The 19,636-nt window shown below is 45.6% G+C and overlaps 1 protein-coding gene across 2 annotated transcripts in view; it reads right to left on the minus strand.

Annotated features, from left to right (window-relative positions):
• Positions 1 to 18,719, minus strand: part of LOC138948881 (exonuclease mut-7 homolog) — a 41,325-nt gene extending 22,606 nt beyond the window's left edge. The window contains exons 1-11 of one of the 2 annotated variants that reach the window (XM_070320516.1): positions 18,405 to 18,719; positions 17,544 to 17,828; positions 16,067 to 16,150; positions 14,830 to 15,409; positions 13,652 to 13,856; positions 5,283 to 5,336; positions 3,584 to 3,723; positions 3,116 to 3,213; positions 2,071 to 2,144; positions 832 to 870; positions 219 to 361 (exon numbers count right to left, since the gene is read on the minus strand). In XM_070320516.1, coding sequence (XP_070176617.1) covers positions 219 to 361; positions 832 to 870; positions 2,071 to 2,144; positions 3,116 to 3,213; positions 3,584 to 3,723; positions 5,283 to 5,336; positions 13,652 to 13,856; positions 14,830 to 15,409; positions 16,067 to 16,150; positions 17,544 to 17,828; positions 18,405 to 18,654 — 1,952 coding nt within the window. In that variant the 5' untranslated portion in view covers positions 18,655 to 18,719. Of the gene's footprint in view, positions 1 to 218; positions 362 to 831; positions 871 to 2,070; positions 2,145 to 3,115; positions 3,214 to 3,583; positions 3,724 to 5,282; positions 5,337 to 13,651; positions 13,857 to 14,829; positions 15,503 to 16,066; positions 16,151 to 17,543; positions 17,829 to 18,404 lie in introns of both variants that reach the window. The other variant, XM_070320515.1, reaches the window with a different exon arrangement.
• Positions 18,720 to 19,636: the final 917 nt, after the last annotated feature.

Here is a 19,636-nt window from a genome sequence, read left to right on the forward strand (position 1 = left end):
CTGCCTTGAAGGTGAGGACAGATGTCCAGAACAACGCAGTGCAGCTTCCTTGAATGAGGGAGCAGTGTTCGGTATAGAACCTGAGCTAAACATTGGCGGGTACTGCTCACGACCCAGCACACGGCACTGTAAACATTCCCCCTCCCTTCACCTCTCTCGCCATCATCACTCCTACCCTTGGTCTCATAACTAAAGTAATAACCAACAAAAATCCTCACCTGAGCTCCAACACGGCAGACGGCCGTTTATCTTCAGGCAGCGCAAAGCGGTCCGCCCAGTACAAGGCCTCATCAGTGTGGTTGCTATAGACCAACAGTTGCACCAGATTTTCTTGCAGGAATGCGTTTGTTCCCACGCTTTCCTGGACAAACAACACAAGAAAACCGAAGTTTAACGTCATTATTTGAATTTAAAAATACTTTTTTTTTTTAGTGCAATAGCCCAAACACACACTCTTACTGCAGGCTTTTAGGCTATTGTCTTCTTAGCTTTGAACACAGTATGGACTGGTTCGGTAGAGTATTCTTCGCAAGAAAGTCCATAGCTCATGCATCAGTTTTATTCAGAACTGTCTGAATGGCATTCTCCAACAAAATAGTGTGGACCATAGCCAAGTTGCATTAGGAAATACTTTATGCTTAGTAGGCATCCTATTTTGTTGGTTTAATTTTTTTTGCTCTTCTCCAATTTTTTTTTTTGTATGCAGCTCGATCTTCATGTCCTTCCATTTTCTTTCTGGCTTATTCACACATACACACACACACACACACGCACAAACACACACACATGCAAACACACACACCCACACATACACAACATAGTATGCCATACCTCAATCAGTTCTCGGAAGGGTCCGTGTCCCATTCCTTGCTGCAAACAAATAATAGTTACTTTTAAGAACATCTGGCAACTTATCATTTTCTTTGTTTCACTGCTATTTGATTGTGCTGAACCTTAAAAGTTAAACCATGTAGTGCTACATTTACCTGTGATAAGAGAACGTTTTACAGACTTGCAGAGAGTGTCTTTACATTGGCAGGTGTCATTGGGCGGGGATGTAGCTCAGTCGGTAGCGCGCTGAATTTGTATCCAGTTGGCCGCTGTCAGCGTGAGTTCGTCCCCACGTTCGGCGAGAGATTTATTTCTCAGAGTCAACTTTGTGTGCAGACTCTCCTCGGTGTCCGAACACCCCCCTGTGTGTACACGCAAGCACAAGACCAAGTGCGCACGAAAAAGATCCTGTAATCCATGTCAGAGTTCGGTGGGTTATAGAAACACGAAAATACCCAGCATGCTTCCTCCGAAAGCGGCAGGGTAAAAACGGTCATACACGTAAAAGCCGTGGGAGTTTCAGCCCATGAACGAACAAACAAAAGGCAGGTGTCATTACCCAACAGGTATACACTGGAACCCCCCCCCCCTTTTAAGATCTCCACAAATCTGAGAAAATCATGTCTTAGAAGAGTTAGAGTCTTAAAATGGGGGTAAATTTACAGAGAAAATCTGACAAAACAGAGTCCTTCTTCTTCTGCATTCGTGGGCTGAAACTCCCACGTACACTCGTGTTTTTTTGCACGAGTGGAATTTTACGTGTATGACCGTTTTTTACCCTGCCATTTAGGCAGCCATACGCCGTTTTCGGAGGAAGCATGCTGGGTATTTTCGTGTTTCTATAACCCACCGAACTCTGACATGGATTACAGGATCTTTTCGTGCGCACTTGGTCTTGTGCTTGCGTGTACACACGGGGGTGTTCGGACACCGAGGAGAGTCTGCACACAAAGTTGACTCTGAAAAATAAATCTCTCGCCGAACGTGGGGACGAACTCACGCTGACAGCGGCCAACTGGATACAAATCTAGCGCGCTACCGACTGAGCTACATCCCCGCCAAAAGGGCGGTTCCACTGTACTATAGAAATCAGTTGATTCTATAGCGCCATCGGCCCCTCCCCACCGCTCCTCCCCCTATCCGCATCCTTAAGGTTTTTACAGCAAATAAAGTGTAAATAATATTTCTCATAAACAGCAAATAAAGTGTAAATAATATTTCTCATAAACAGACACAAACCTCAGTGTATCGTTTGTACATCAGGTACCGAATGCCTCCAAGAGATCGGTTGTTGGTGATATTCGGGCAAGCATCTGCAGAAACACAAAAACAAAAGAACAAATCTATACATATAAATAAAAGAGAGTGTCTGTCTGTCTGTGTGTGTGTGTGTGTGTGTGTCTGTCTGTCTGTCTGTGGTCGCCATACCTCTGAGATGGCAAGAGGCAGGAACAAGATAGTGTGCACGTACACTCCCTAGGTGCCGCAGATGTGCACCTGGGTTTTAGTTTCTTGATTCATTGTTTCCTTTCTCAGATTATGGACCTCCCATTTATTGAATACAGCCTATATGGTGCAAGACCAGTTCAGTGCCTACTGTTCACCTGTAGCAAGCACATCATGCCAGTGATATTAGAGACTCGCTATTGCTCCTATGAGGGGAAGAAATGAAGAAAGAAAAATTAACTGGACAGTTCCGGAAATTTCTAGAAGGTAAGGGAGATAACTCTTTTTTTGTATCCAAACAAAGGAGGTAAAGCTAATGATAATGGGATAGCGAGCGTCTTAAATTGCTACAGGGCTCCGCTTACTCCCGGGCGAAGCCGGGCTTAACTGCTAGTTATCAAATAAAGTCTACAGCTTTAATTTCTACATAATTATGTTGAAACTTTCGTGTAAAGATGAACATACCACATACATTTTTGAGAAGTGCAACGTTTGAGGAAATTATTGTGTTCTTATAAGTTGCTTTCTTTGTTATAAATTCTCAAAGTTTACTCTTCTTGAAGTTTGTTGTTTCAATTGTCTGTACTTCAATGCGAAGTGAATAAAATCGTGACTTAAAAAAAAAAATATCAAAATCAAAATCATACATAAATCAGAACTTCAATAACAAACAACTGCTTGTGAGCAAGTTACAAAACAGAAACAATAAAAACTGGACTAACATTGACCAGTATTGGTGCATGTCAAACCAACAAAATAGGATGAGTCAAGTTTTCATTGTTTCTTTCTTATTAATAAATTAATAAAGTGAAAAACATCAGCATGAGATTTGTCATACCTGGTGGGATGTTGTAGAGTTTGAGCAGCCTTGCAGCAAGTTTACTGATTGTCTTGGGAGTCATCTTGTCCCTCTTCACACCCTTCACTTTGGCGGCCCTGTGGAACAAGAAAATCACAAATTTATCTTCAACATCTTATGGAAAAAGTGGATTGTTCTTTTAAAAAGACGCGACATGTTTTCTTTTTTCATTCTTTCTATTTCTCTCAGTCACACCACCATTTCTCTCTCCAATCTCTACCCCCCCCCCCCCCCCCCCCCCACACACACACACACACTTATCCTCAACGAGCATAGTTCAAATTGGCAAATGAATCTGTGGCTGTTTTAAGCTGTAGCTTCACAACTACACACACACACACACACTCACACACAAATGGACATAAAAGCATAAACCTGCACACACAAACACACCACACGCACAGCCCCCCCCCCCACACACACATGGAAAAGAGAGCATGCACCTACTCCAGAAAGTGCACAATGTTGACTTTCTTGCCACAGAGATGGTCGAGGAGGGAGAGAAATTGTCGCTGGAGTTCCAAACAGCCCGCCAGGTAACACTCAACCAGATTCACCTTGTCTTGCAGGAACAGTGGCACCAGGACCTGATCAAAGAGAATTAATTCATCAATGACCTAAATAACCCCATGACAACAGCACACCTTCTACAAGAATGCCCGCTGCAGGAAGAAAAAAGCAGCACATATTGGCAGGATGAGACCCCTCTGCAGGAGAAGGTGTTTGCTGACCTGGTGGCCCTTAAGAAGACGGCAGCATTCGGGCATGCCACAGGAGTGGATGTCTAGAAGGAGCGAATGAGAAGAAGAAGAAGACCTAAATAACAAAGAAACAAGTCGCGTAAGGCGAAATAACAACATTTAGTCAAGCTGTCGAACTCACAGAATGAAACTGAACGCACTGCTTTTTTCACCAAGACCACATACTCGTAGTTTCGTCGCAGAATAGTGCGGTAGTGGTCGCGCTGAGCAGGATAACACACTTTTCTGTATGTCTATTCTTTTTAGCTTACTGAGTTTGTTTTTAATCCAAACATATCATATCTATATGTTTTGGGAATCAGGGACCGACAAGGAATAAGATGAAATTGTTTTTAAATCGATTACGGAAAATTAATTTTAATCATAATTTTCATATTTTTAGATTTCAGAGCTTGTTTGTAATCCAAATATGACATATTATATATATGTATATGTTTTTGGAATCAGAAAATGACGAAGAATAAGATGAAATTATTTTTGGATCGTTTAATAAAAAAATCATTTTAATTACAAGTTTCCGATTTTTAATGACCAAACTCATTCATTAGTTTTTAAGCCACCAAGCTGAAATGCAATACCAAAGTCCGGACTTCGTCGAAGATTGCTTGGCCAAAATTTCAATCAATTTTATTGAAAAATGAGGGTGTGACAGTGCCGCCTCAACTTTTACAAAAAGCTGGATATGACGTCATCAAAGGTATTTATCGAAAAAAAGAAAAAAACGTCCGGGGATATCATTCCCAGGAACTCTCATGTCAAATTTCATTAAGATTGGTCCAGTAGTTTAGTTTAGTCTGAATCGCTCTACACACACACACACGCACAGACAGACACACGCACAGACAGACAGACAGACAGACACACCACGACCCTCGTCTCGATTCCCCCTCTATGTTAAAACATTTAGTCAAAACTTGACTAAATGTAAAAAAGAAAGAAAAAAAGAAAGAAAAAAAGAAAGAAAGATATAAAGATATATAAAGAAAGAAAAAAAGAAACAAAATCAACAGCTCATAGATAATCAAACAACCAAGAACTGCATAATTCTGGTTGTGACAGAAAGTGTTCGTGGATTGCAGAATATTTATTTGGGATTTTATGAGTTTGAAAATAGGTCATTATAATTTATTTCATAAAGGGTAGCTGCAATGTACAGATCGATAGCCACGTTCTTTTGCAATGTGTGCACTACTACAGTAACTACTCCTGTTTGAGATTTCACGTGTACACATTTTTTTTTCTCATAAGAGTTGTACAGACAGCTTTTTTTGTAACATGACTAAGACATGTGCTATCAAATTATTATCCCACCAATTTTTTTTTTCTAAATAAGAGCTGTGCCAACAGATTAATATCCAGACCAATCTCCCACCACCCACACATACCTCTTCTTTTGTGAAGTGACTTTGAAGACCCAGCTGACCGATGACAATACATGCCTGAGAAATAAAAAATAGCAACAAACACTTCAGCAAAATCAAACAACCTGCCACAATATCACATACACTTTTGTCTCCTTGTATTAAAGCAACGTGGAATGTTTTCCATTCCATTTCATCCTTTTCTCTCTGTTTGCCCAAATTTTTACTACAATTTTGTCTGTGTAAAAGAGACAAACCTTTACACATAAGTATATATATAATAATAATAATAATAATAATAATAATAATACGAGAATTTATAACGCGCACATATCTCACCACAAGGCGACTCAAGGCGCACTCATACACATTCTTTCGCATTAACAACTCATGCACACTCATATACACGTACGCATAAATTACATGAAGATGACAAGGCAACAACACAAACAGAGACACGGCACTCAAAAGTAAGCATGAAAAACAAAAGAAAATTCCAAATAATAATTATGTACATGGCTATTTACAACTGCTCTGATTTAGGCTTGCGGGTGAGGGAGGTGGGGGGGAGGGGGAGGTGTAGCGGGGCACAGTAGTCTGAGTATTATTTAGGAAAAAGAAGTGTTGAGGCCAGATTTGAATGCTTCTAAAGACTATATAGCAAAAGATACTTTCTATACATCAGCAATTGACAATGTCTACAAAACAAAACAAACAATGTCACATTTCAGGTTACCTTTTCTGAAAAATGCCAGAGTCACTGTCAAGTCTTTTCTGTATTGTAATTAGTCCAGTTTTTGTGTGATAGTCCCCAATAGACAATGTTCAGAAATAACTCTATCAGGTATGCATGGGTTGTGAAAGAGTAAATATTCCATCAAACTATATGTCTAAAACACAGTAATAACATTATACTTGTAAGGAAATAAACTGTCAAACAAAGTATCAACCTGTAGGTAGGCCCAGTTGATGAAAGTTCTTGTATTTTCAGTGTTTTTTTCTGGCAGCATACCAACATTTGCAGTTAAAACGATTCACTTGGTACTGGACCGTATGGGAGGCACTTTATACACTGCATGAACACTCAGGGCTCCCCAAAGTGCGCGTCCCTGTGTCCTATACGCACTAAAAGCCAAAAACACCTCTAGAATATGATGGAGGGGGTCCCGGGACGCACTAAACTTTAAAAGAGCGGGTCCTTGGCTGCACTAAATCGAAAATTTTTAATTAAATTTTCATTTGATTAATATACTTACCCGAGTCACATATTAGCATTGACGCAGTCGAGATGCTAGGTTGACTGAAAAACGCTATCCCGTCTATAGTATAAGGGAAGCAACCCAAGCAAAAAAGTAGCAAGCTTGCTACCCTGGGTTGCCTCCCGTAGCGTGCATCACGCCACAGATCTCGTACCCGATACGAGACACCCTCATTCGACTTCTAGAATACAAAGAAACTAAAAGCGGGGAAGGTGGGAGGGAATTACCTATGTGACTCGGGTAAGTATATTAATCAAATGAAAATTTAATTAAAAATTTTCGATTAAATTACATATTCTTACTCCGAGTCACATATTAGCAGATAACTCCAACAAGGTGGTGGGTAAGATCAAAAAGTTCAAACTCACTCTAAAGTTCTGGAGAGACAAAAGCCAGCTGCCGCCAAGGAAGGAATAGGCCGAGACCCATCCTGACAGAGGGCAGCAATGTCTGCAGAACCTGATAAGACAAAATCCTAGCGCCAGAAGCTGTGCGCAGGACATCATCCAAACCCCATAGGCCAAAAAGGCCAAGGAGGAGGCCCAGGCCCTGGAAATGAGCTCGGGCCGAGCCGAGGGAAAGATAGCATAAGCTATGACAAGGCGGAGGGCAAGAAAATCCCTTGCCAAGAAACTGGCCCACTGCCAAAAGTCAGGAAAGGATCCCGTGAGAAAGCAACCACTGACTCACTCTAAACCCTTGCCAGGAACTGGCCCACTGCCAAAGGACAGAAACGGACCGAGAACCACCCTGATTGACAGCCGAGATGTCTCTCAGGCAAGAAATGCGAAAGACGACCTCAGAGAGCCAGTAAGCTGTGCCCAGCACTTCTTCCAATCTTCTGAACCGTAAAACAGTCCGGAAAAGGACCCCAGTCTTGGATAAACCCGACCAAGTAGAGGGAAGGACAAGCTGCCCCCCCCCCTTAAATGGAAGGAAATGCTAATGGCCTGGAAAAGATCCGTGCGTAAGGTTGCCGGCTAAGCCCTGAAAAGGACCGACCCTCACGGAGACCATAAGGCAACCATGCCAAAGTAAGAAAACTTTGGGATGGAGTGAGGCCCAAAAGGCCGTTGAGAGAACAGTCAGCTCCGGAAGAGTGACCAAACTCCAAACCGGAAAGAGAGAGACGCCTGAGTATCAAGTACCAGGGTCCAACTCAATGAGCAAAACTCAAGGGAGACGGTCACCGGTCGTCCCCTGCCCATCCCTGCGAAAGCAGAGAGAGGGGTAAAAAAGGGGACGAAGCGACCTAAGGTAGTGCATAAGCACCGCAAATGCGGACCCGCAGTGGCCAAATCCTAATGTGACCGGAGACCGGAAACAAAATGACAAAAGCCAGCGTGATCGCAGAGCAGACTGCTTGTAGGTAATTGAAAATGAATAAAAAAACCCGAAACAGAAAGGACGAAGCCGGTAAGAAAGACGGAAAACCGTGAAGCGAACCAGCCGTCAGCCTCCCGAGACCAGAGTTCTCAGTAATAGTCATAGTTGCAAGTGAAAAAGGGGTGACCAGGCCGGAAGCCCAACCCAGCAGAAATCGTCCCAACTCACATCATGCAAGCATGATGGAGAAGAGGAAGAGACGAAATCCGCAGTCACAAGAACCAATTGCCAAAGTCGCAACACGACAGGCAGGAGACTATAACACAGGCTAAGGCCGAGAGCCTTGCTGCCCGTAGGCCGGCCATTGCACCAAAGTACTCAAAGTACACAGGCACAGTAAGAAACCAAAAGTTTTGGCCGCCGAAAAAGATGCTGGCCTAGAGGCCAGCACCGAGAAAACTGGAACATTAGCTAGACCTCTGCCCAAAAAGGGGAGGAGTAGCCAAAAAACCTGAGAAAAAGTGACAAGCCAAGAATGACTTCTCAAACATGCAATGCCCAGACAATGCACCCTCAGGAAAATCTGAATGTTACTTCCGAGGCCAACTCAAGTGAACCTTAAGTTTGGACGAAACACCAGAACGCGTCTGATCGCTAGAGAAAGACAAAGTCAGACTCGGCGAAAGACAAACCTGGACCGAGTCCAGAAGCTCGTGGCAAGAGAAAACGGGGAAGCCCAAAGGCAGAAACCCCCTTTTAAACGGAAATCGACCTCTCAGCACCCATACGCTGGGAAAGAGAAAGAATGTCGAAGCCCGAAGCCACAAGCACAAGGAAAGCAACAACCACCACCTCCAACGGATGAAATGGCTGTTGCTCCCGCCGAGGCTAAAACCCCGAAGCCCTAAGGCCGGCTGTTGTTTCAAAAACCCAGCGTACCTATGACGGCTGTGAAAGAAACAATCTCACCTGAGCTGAGGACGTAGGCCGCTTAGGCTGAGTCCGCTTAGGTATAGCCTGCTTAGGAGCGGCCTGCTTTTGCTGCTTTCAAATTGAAGCTCAAAAGAAGGGAACCGCTGTTCTCTGTTGGTCTCAATCCCCTGCTTCTGGCATGAGAGGCCAGGCTGCCGGAGAGAGACCGTCCACCAAGGATGACGAACTGAGAATGTTCCTTGTCGACTCCTCAGAAAACCGGGAGTGGGCAAGAAACAAGTCCCTTCCGCACGAGACCGCATGGAAATAGTGCAGAGAGGACAGCCTCATCTGTGCCTCGTTCACCCTTGTAAGTGTGGAGAGGAGTGAGACACTTCCTCCGCGTCCTGCCCTTTACTAAGGGGAAAGGGCGCCAAGGAATCTGCCAGAGCGCGAGAAAGCGCCCGCAGGAGAGTCTCGGAAATGGAACTGAGTTCCAAAAGTTGTCAGCCCCCTTCCTCAGAGAATAGGAGATTCTGCCCATAGAGCGGCAGAACCGAATCCTTCCTCAACGGCTTCGTAAGAAGCGAAAGAAGATCCGGCGTGACCGGAAACGGTGCACGCGGACGGGGAAAGGCCAACAGGCGGCTAGGAGACGACCCTGGCCAAGGCAACTTCCTCTGGTCCGCTAAGGGCACGAAGGAGGAAGCCTGCGCAGGAGCGGCAAGGCATTCCGATGCCGGCTCCGAAGCTGAACCCTGAGGAACCAGCAACGAAACCGACGCCGGAGGCCACCCCCTGTCGAAGAGGGGGGCTCGGCGAAAAGGCAAAAAGGCGAAAAGCTACAAAGGGCGATTCTTCAAACCAGAAGTAGCTGCTTCCTCTTTGCCAACCGAAGTCCTTCCTGTTGGCAATCGATTGTGCTCATTCCCTAACTGAGGGGAGGATGAGAGGAATCAAAAACCAAGGAAAGTGGGAGAGAGGAGCTAGCAGCCACCACCGGAGTGTGTGGATGCTGCTGTCCCAACAGAGGCAAGAAGCCTGTATGCCCATAGGGCAAGCCTTGTTCGAAATTCACCGGCGACCAAACGGAAGCAGCGGGAACTGAACCGGAAAATCCGGGAGGAGCCGGAAGTGCGGCAGCAACAGCAGCGCTATGCCAAAGCTGGTGGTGAGCCACCTACGAGCTGAAGCTCGGAACCCAAAGGTAGGCCGTAGGCCAGAACCGGAAGTGACACTAACCTGTGCACTACCCGCTTGACCTACCCTCCTGCCAAGGCCGGAAGCGAAGCTGCCGGAAATGGCTGCCGTGCAAGGGGCAAAGCTCAAACCGGAAAGGGCCATGGGCTGCCCACACACCGATGAACTAACATTTCCAGCCGGAGCCGGAAGAGAAGCTGTCGCGAACGACTGCTTACGTATAGCGCAGTTCAAGCAGGATGGGATCATTATTTGTCCACCTTCCAACGAGGCACTACTTCCGTGAACCGGAAGTGCCGCTGTCGCGTACGACTGCCGACGTAAGGCAAGGCTCGAACCGGACGTGACAGTAGCCTGTGCACTAACCAGTGAACCTACACTTCCGGTCGGAACCGGAAGAACAGCTGTCGCGGGCGACCGCTGTCATAGGACAAGGCTCGAACCAGACGTGACAGTAGTCTGTGCACTAGCAAGTGAACCTCTACTTCCGGCCGGAGCTGGAAGCGGCTGCCGCGAACGACTGCTGACGTAAATTCGGAAGCTGGCCAGAGCCGCCGAAGGCAGCTGCTCCTCGCACACGGACCCGAAGTCCGAAACGCCACCTGAAGGGGACGGCTCATAGCCAAAAGAACCCGACAAATGACGCTGCGAGGGAAGGCCGTAAGCCGAACGCCCATCCTGTTGGCCATCGATGAAACTCGCACCCCTGACTAAGAGGAAGATGAGAGTCACCAACAACCGAAGGCAGCTGAAGAGAGGAGCTAGCGGCCACCACCGAAGTGGGTGGCTGCTGCTGTCCCAACAGAGGCAAAAAGCCTGTATGCCCAGGAGAACCACCGTATTCGAAATTCACCGGCGACACAACGGAAGCAGCGGGAACCGAACCGGAAAAGCCGGGAGGAGCAGGGAGTGCAGACGCAACAGCAGAACTATGCCATAGCTGGTGCTGAGGAGTCTGCAAGCCACAACCCGGAAGCCCTAGGCCGGAACCGGAAGTGACAGATGACTGTGCACGACCCATTTGACCTACATTTCCTGCCCAGGCAGGAAGAGCAGCTGCCGGAAACGGCTGCTGTAGCAGGGCAAGGCTCGAACCGGAAGGGACCATGGGCTGTCCGCAAACCAGTGAACCAACACTTCCGGCCGGAGCCGGAAGCGAAGCTGCCGCAAGCCCTAGGCCGGAACCGGAAGTGACAGATGACTGTGCACGACCCGTTTGACCTACATTTCCTGCCCAGGCAGGAAGAGCAGCTGCCGGAAACGGCTGCTGTAGCAGGGCAAGGCTCGAACCGGAAGGGACCATGGGCTGTCCGCAAACCAGTGAACCAACACTTCCAGCCGGAGCCGGAAGCGAAGCTGCCGCGAACGGCTGCTTACGTAAAGCGCAGCTCGAACCGGATGGGACCATGGTCTGTCCGCAACCAGTGAACCACCACTTCCGGCCGGAGCCGGAAGGAAGCTGCCGCGAACGACTGCTTACGTAAAGAGCAGCTCGAACCGGAGGGGACCATGGTCTGTCCGCAACCAGTGAACCACCACTTCCGGCCGGAGCCGGAAGGAAGCTGCCGCGAACGACTGCTTACGTAAAGCGCAGCTCGAACCGGAGGGGACCATGGTCTGTCCGCAACCAGTGAACCACTACTTCCGGGAACCGGAAGTGCAGCTGCCGCGGACGGCTGCTGCGAGCACATACCTTGTGTCGACCGTATCCCCCAAAGGGACCTGCTCAGGTGCACTCCCGCAAGCGGAAGCCACCGAGCGCCGGCCGAGAAGAGAAACGCCTCCCTGTGCACGGACTCCAGAGCCATCACAGAAGCCAGCAGGCTGGACAGGTGATCAGGAACAAAGGAAGCCAACGACCGAGGGTCGCACACCCCCGGGAGGGAGGCAGAGCTGGAAACAGGGTCCGTCCGCGACATTTCTGTACGAACGAGCGTCCGAATTTCTGGAATCAAAGAAGACAAAAGGCTAGCAACAAGAGCGCCAGCCTCCGGCGCAGGTACAGGGGTAGAAACAGCCGTGGCAGCGGCCACCCCCGCCAGCCAGACGAAGTTTCCTCCGGAGCCTAAATAGGCACAGGAAAAACGAAGTTAGTCTTCGGGTCAGAAACGTGAACCGTGGGGTTCCTAGCAGAAGAGGTGGAAGCCGAGGACTTAGGTTTAACAGGGCCTTTGCCCCTAACCTCGGCCTTAGCCGCTCGCTTTTCTCACTATCAGACATGCTGTCACACGAGAAAAACAAACTACTGAAAATACACAAGTCTCTAGGACGTAAAACTTCAGCAGAATAAACTAGCACTAACGTACCAGCTACAAGCAGCTACCAATGCTACTGGTAAACGCTCAAAGTCCGTAGCACGGACCCAAACTAACCAGCAAAAACACCACGTGTAAGCGAAAAATGGCGACCAAAATGGCGGCCACAGCAACAGACTACTGAGCAAAATTCGTAAGTCCGCGGACGGAAAAATTCTCAGCAGAATGACAATGCAAACAACAACAAAAAGGAACAATCTCACCGCTAGAAACAGCTATGAGCAGACGGGGAGCCGAGGCCGGTAGGTGTCAAGCAGACAGCAAAACCGGCCTAGGAGCGAAATCAAGCACGACCTGTCTCTCTGGCTGAAAGATGTCGAATGAGGGTGTCTCGTATCGGGTACGAGATCTGTGGCGTGATGCACGCTACGGGAGGCAACCCAGGGTAGCAAGCTTGCTACTTTTTTGCTTGGGTTGCTTCCCTTATACTATAGACGGGATAGCGTTTTTCAGTCAACCTAGCATCTCGACTGCGTCAATGCTAATATGTGACTCGGAGTAAGAATATGTAATTTAATTTCTCTTATCGTGAGCATCGTGGATACTTTTTCAGACTACAATTGTCAGGTATTGCACACAGTACACTCAGCGTGATCAAAATATTTTTTAAGTACATCGGCTTTTGGACCCTTGGGACTCTCTAAAATACTGCAGTGGGGGTCCATGGACCCTCTAAAATTCTGCAGTGGGGGTCCATGGACCCTCTCAAATTCTGCAGTGAGGGTCCATGGACCCTCTAAAATTCTGCAGTGGGGGTCCATGGACCCTCTAAAATTCTGCAGTGGGGGTCCATGGACCCTCTAAAATTCTGCAGTGGGGGTCCATGGACCCTCTAAAATTCTGCAGTGGGGGTCCATGGACCCTCTAAAATTCTGTAGTGGGGGTCTGTGGACCCTCTCAAATTCTGCAGTGGGGGTCCATGGACCCTCTCAAATTCTGCAGTGGGGGTCCTTGGACCCTCTCAAATTCTGTAGTGGGGGTCCATGGACCCTCTAAAATTCTGCAGTGGTGGTCCATGGACCCTCTAAAATTCTGCAGTGGGGGTCCATGGACCCTCTAAAATTCTGCAGTGGGGGTCCATGGACCCTCTAAAATTCTGCAGTGTCCATGGACCCTCTAAAATTCTGCAGTGGGGGTCCATGGACCCTCTCAAATTCTGCAGTGGGGGTCCATGGACCCTCTAAAATTCTGCAGTGGGGGTACATGGACACTCTAAAATTCTGCAGTGGGGGTCCATGGACCCTCTAAAATTCTGCAGTGGGGGTCCATGGACCCTCTAAAATTCTGCAGTGGGGATCCATGGACCCTCTAAATATTGAAAGTGGGGGTCCCGCAACGCTCTAGGAGAGTCGTCCGTGGGGAGCCCTGCCATTTGACTCACATCCTTCAGTCGATCACTGGCGATGAACTGGCGAATGGACTCTACAAACTGTTCCTTGTTGCTGCCATCCAGTTGGAATGCCGATGATGCAGCATCAAAGATTGCAGTGTGTTTCCCTGTTGCTGCCTTGAATGCCGCCATTTTCAGTTCTGCCGTCAGGAGTTGCTGCCCTTGTTTTTCTCTTCGCGGATCCTCCCGGCACCATCTTTTGATGAAGAGGTTTCCATGTTACAGTAGTTTAGCTACGTACAACCTTACTGCATATGAAAAGATAAAAGAAATGAGGGTTGAACACGCTCACATACAAGATGACTGTGAACAAGAAATATACGAAACCAAACCTTATTGTACCTCTATAAAGCACTGATAAGGGCCATTTTCATCAAATTTGACTGGGATACCCTAAAAAAGGGAGAGGTCGGTTTTGGTCTTCTTATAACTCATGGTACACCGTCATTTTGAGTGTGCATACACATAGAGTATGCAAAACTCATTCCCCCTCGTCTTGTGTTCTGAGGGCTTTCGCTTCTCAGTAATTTGATCTTAAAAACAGCATTGAGTCTCATATTTTCCTGATCCCCCAAGGAAAATTAAAATTGCTGAAAAACACAAGGGTGCCATCGGGCAGGGATGTAGCTCAGTCGGTAGCGCGCTGGATTTGTATCCAGTTGGCCGCTGTCAGCGTGAGTTCGTCCCCACGTTCGGCGAGAGATTTATTTCTCAGAGTCAACTTTGTGTGCAGACTCTCCTCGGTGTCCGAACACCCCCCGTGTGTACACGCAAGCACAAGACCAAATGCGCACGAAAAAGATCCTGTAATCCATGTCAGAGTTGGGTGGGTTATAGAAACACGAAAATACCCAGCATGCTTCCTCCGAAAACGGCGTATGGCTGCCTAAATGGCGGGGTAAAAACGGTCATAAACGTAAAAGCCGTGGGAGTTTCTGCCCATGAACGAACAAACAAACAAACAAGGGTGCCATCCATTATAGTGTCGTTTTGCTACAGTGGAACCCCCCTATTAAGACCGTAAAAAAACTCTCAGAAAATCAGGCTTTAAAAGGGAGGGAGACTTAAAAAGAAGGTGAATTTACCGAGGTTATGAACAGAAAATCTGGAAAAGCAAGATCTTGAAATGGGGTGGGTAGGGGTAGTGGAAGGTCCAATGCATTACTTACTTTGCAAAAGTTCGCATACAGAAGTAGGCGAGACATGAGGGCTTGGCGGTCATGTAGTCTTTGGCCGTGCACGTCAAGTACAAGGCAGCTCCCCATGGGTTCTCCACATCCTTCAAACACTTGTCCAGAATCTTCACGCTCCGGGATTGCTTCTCTTTCTCCAACAGAGCAGGCTGTCCCGGGTGGTGGAACCACAAGCTCTCCAACGATTGGAGGCAGTTGATGAATTTGCCCAGATCAGAGTCGCTAGAGAAGTTCACTCTGTCCAAGTGCTGCTGAAGACCTCTTGCTTGCGGAGCATTTAACGCTTTTGGGTCAGAACTGAACTCTCCCATGCTAAGAGCAGCTGCAGTATAGCCGAGTTTCTGTGTGACAACACTTTGCTGACGCATACTGTCTTGGCTTGGAGACAAACCAGGACCCATGCCAGATCTGGAATCTCCCATGCTTGTGCCGGCAGCACCAGCATTTCCAGGCCTTGGTGCACCTACAGGTTGCTGTCTCACACTGTCCTGGCTTGGAGAAAACCCACGCCCCAGGCCTGTGCTGACGCCAGTCTGTGGAGATGCATGGTGGTGAGCTGAGGAAGATGACAAGAAAGTTTCTGGAGCGTCTCCGGCAGAATGAGGCTTCTTTTGCCTAGCACGACCATGCCCTCGTTTTCCTCGATAACCTGAGATAAAGTTTTCTATCAGTAGACTGTAGCTTTATGCAGCAATAGTGTTCGCACAAGAGCGTACTACATGTAATTTCAATTTTTGCTGGAAGAATCACATCCATCTTCAGTGATGTGCTTTATCAAAATTTACAAACATTGAAGATCATCCCAAAATACATGTGTTAACAAAACATTATCTAGCAGGCCTGACCCACATAGACCCTTATTTCTTCCTTTTTTTGTGCTGCTGGTTACATTGATGTATCCAGTTGTAGGTAAAAAGATAAACAATAAGCCTAAAAAACAACAAGCGAGAAATAACTTTTTCCGATCGGCTTTCCGTATTTGTCTGAATGTAAGGCATGTTACACTAAACAAATTTAATTCTCTTTTCCTGTACCTTTTTTTTTTTGATTGCGTGTGTGTGTGTGTGTGTGTGTGTGTGTGTGTGTGTGGGTGCGTGCATGCATGTGTGTGTGTGTGTGTGTGTGTGTGTGGGTGCGTGCATGTGTGTGTGCTGATAAAGTTCTCAGTTGTGTTTGCTTGTTGTTGTTGTTGTTTTTGTTTTGCTTCACCAACCTTGTCTGTGGGAATCAGCGGCGGCCCGAGGACCAGCACCATACATTCCTCTCCCCATGCCAGTGACAAAACCCCTTCCTTGGCCTGGTGGAAGGATCATACAGATGAAACAACAGATGTGCACAAACCTCTCACTCTTCTCCCTCTCCCGCCATCTTCTCCATTTTCACACACTCAACAAAAAACAAAAAATTGTTAATACTGTACAAATACCATTGAGCACCCTTTTTAAGACTTCCAAAAATTGGAGAAAATCAGTTCTTCAAGCGGACTGAGACTTATAATGGAGGTAAATCTACACATGTTATAAACAGAAAATCTGAGAAATGATGGTCTTAAAAAGGGGGGAAGTCTTAAAAGGGGTAGGGAGTGGGAGGCATAAAGGAGGGGTTCCACTGTATGCATGAGAAGCCAGAACAATTACCATTTCCTTTCTTATCTGCTCGAGTTAACCATTCACTGTCCAAAATCACAATGGCGTTTTCCATGGGTACTGACACACACTGACACAGTCAAAAACTGGTGTAGCATATATGGGGGAAATGCTATAATGATTTGTAAACTGCACCAGATCATTGGACTACACTTTCTGAATGATACTTTCTAAAAAATGATTCAATGTAAAAACAATATAGGTTGCACACGTGCCATTCAAATGAGTATACACTTTTTACTGTCTCTTTGCAGCATATAGGTTGTATTAAAACAACCTATGCCGTCCGAATAGGGATAAACACTGTAAAATTCCTTCTTACATTTCATATGGCTCATCCACAACCCACATCATCCAAACTATGTAGTTCAATTTACATCAGGCCTAAAAAAAATTTAATAGGTGTGGTTACGGTAACCCGACCTACCTTATTTTTAGGGGCCGACCCTATAAGTATAACTTTATATTACATTTGTCAAAAAAAAACACACAAAAAAACAAGAAAACGAGTGCAGAAAACGCAATGAAAGTGAAAGCGCTCGAGTCGCACACTTATTTCCCTGTCAAGTAGGTTTAATTTGTACACATTAAAAAAAAAAGTAAAAAAAAAAAAAAGTGATTGCCTACCTTCCTACCCTATTTTTTTGGCTATGTTACCTTAACCACTCTTTTTTTTTTGGCCTCATTGTTTATTTGTTTGTTTACAAAGATAATTCTTTAGAAAGGGGTCGATGGGAAGGTCCTATGGCATTTTGAGGTTTACATGAAGTCTCGATCAAAATCTCCCAATAGTTCACAGATCTATACAGACACATTTCATTTTCAACGTCATTTGTGTGGCTCTGGGTTGTACACAACCCATGAAGTATGGTGACGGTATCATAACATCAGTAAAGCCTGTCCTCAACTGGGCGAAGTCAACTACACAAAGCATACTTCGCGAGGCTGGCCGCACGAAGCTTTAGCACTGAGTTTTCGGTAAAAATCTTTTGAAAGTCGACTTCGAGCTCAATTAAGGACAGGTTTTAACTGGTGCAACCCTACCTGCCATGTGGTTCCAAGCCTGTTGGTTTGACGCTGCACCAATGTAAGGCTGTTGTTGCTGATATTGATCATAATAACCAGGAGGTTGGTTTGCTGAAGTGTATCCTCCATAACCCCGGCCAAGGCCTGCAGAGAAGCCTCTGCCACCACTGAAGCTTTGTGGAGCGTGTGCGCCGTGGCCTAGCGGTTGTTGTGTCGGGTAGTTCTGTCCGTAGCCTCTCCCGCGCTGTGGGTGGTTTCCCCTTCCCCAACCTGACATTTCGTCGTTGTGTTTGACTGCCTGGTCTACAATTTACAAATGAGATGTATACACAAGACTCAAGATTTAACATATATGAATAGATTCACCGAGATATCTACAGCTATTTCTTATGCAAGTTTTGCAATGCTTAGCACAATGGTAATTAAAAGCCAGTAACATTCTTGAAAACAAGAACTTTTATGAAATGATGGGGGTTGCAAATTGGAGGGGATGATACAAGCCAGGAGGGTAGGACGTTTATTCAATTTATTTTTGATTTTGGAATTGTTCATTTCTGGCCTTCCTGTAGTTGTTGATCTTTGTTGTTTAAAAAAATATATTCTCAGTTTCAAAAATCGCTTGGACAATGCACTGAAAGACTATCTGTATAGCCCAAATGTCAGTATGCATCTCATTACAAATTCCCACCAGCCAAGAAAAAGTTGATAGAATAGGCCACGGTCAAAAGATCGTGTAGGTTACCTAGCCCAAAGTTAGGCTAGGATAGAAACTGATCAAAAGATCAGACAAAGGCTCAACAGCCTAAGTACCAGTCTGTCAACAGTCATTTCTGCATAAATGGGAAAGTGAAAAACTGCACCCTGAACAACTGAACATACCTGCAGCGGCCTTTCTCTTGTTTCTTTTCCTCTTCGGCCGTTTGGATAATCCAACAGCACAGTTACTTTCAACAGAACGTGAAGTCCCCTCTTGGGAAGCAACGGACAGAAAGTGAAAGTTACCACCGACACTTTCTTGTGATTCCAAAATCTGGTCAATCTGTGTCGCCTTTTCCTCTGTTTGGACTCTCAGAACACTGTCAAAAACGTGTCGAACGCCAAGATACAAAGAATGAAAAGAAGCGACCATGGCATTGCACTACACATCAAAAGTGTTACGGGATTTGTAAAAGTAGCATGCTTGACAATTTTCCATTGTTAAACCGGAAGTAGACTCTTTGTCTTTTAACAGAAAAAGCAATGAATACTATTTAGAGTTGGCTTTAAATTCGCTTTTTATACAAAAAATGTAACTACATCCAAAGCAACTTGATAATCATTTCGGGCAAATGTCTCTTTTTTGTTTTGTTTTTTTGTCGTCGTTTTATTTTGGAGTGGATTACCTCATTAAACCATCAAAACTTGACTAAATGTCGGGTAGTGATTTTTTCTGAAATGTAGCGAAATGTAGCAAAAAGTAGCGAAATATAGCGAAATGTAGCAAAAAGTAGCGAAATAAAGCGAAAAGTAGCGAAATGTAGCTCACCAAATACACGATTTAAATGCTATTCGTAAATCAACAGTAGTGAAACTGTTACTTGTTCTCATGAGCTGAGTTTTGTCTGCTGTTGAGTCGAAATCAGCTGTAATGTTGATTTAATTTCCACAAGTACAGCCATCGTCGGTTTGTTATTTTTCGATCATCTTGGTCTGTAGTTTGCTGTTGGGATTCAGGAAGCTGTAAGTACTGTCTTTATGTTAGTTTGTAAATATTGAGGATTTTATATGGATAAAATTAAATGATCTTTCAAAACATGATGTGAGAATAGTTGTTTTGATATGTGAGTTTGTTTGTTTGATCTGTGATCTGATGATCATGTTCAATGTGTGATTTTGGCCAGGGTAACCTTTTAATTGTTTTGATGGATGTATAATTGTATTGCTGCAATTTGACTCTAATGTAACTGTAAATATTATTGTGAACTTGTCAGAATTAATGTGAATAATTCTGCCTTGTTTTTTTAAGTTTCAATGAACACTTGTATTATTTTGAGAATGAAAGCTGTTCATTGTATTTAGCAATTATGCTTACATAGATCATTGACTTTCTCAGGTTGTGAATTGCGCGGTCG

The sequence above is a fragment of the Littorina saxatilis genome, linkage group LG15 (assembly GCF_037325665.1).
Source record: "Littorina saxatilis isolate snail1 linkage group LG15, US_GU_Lsax_2.0, whole genome shotgun sequence".
NCBI lineage: Eukaryota > Metazoa > Mollusca > Gastropoda > Littorinimorpha > Littorinidae > Littorina > Littorina saxatilis.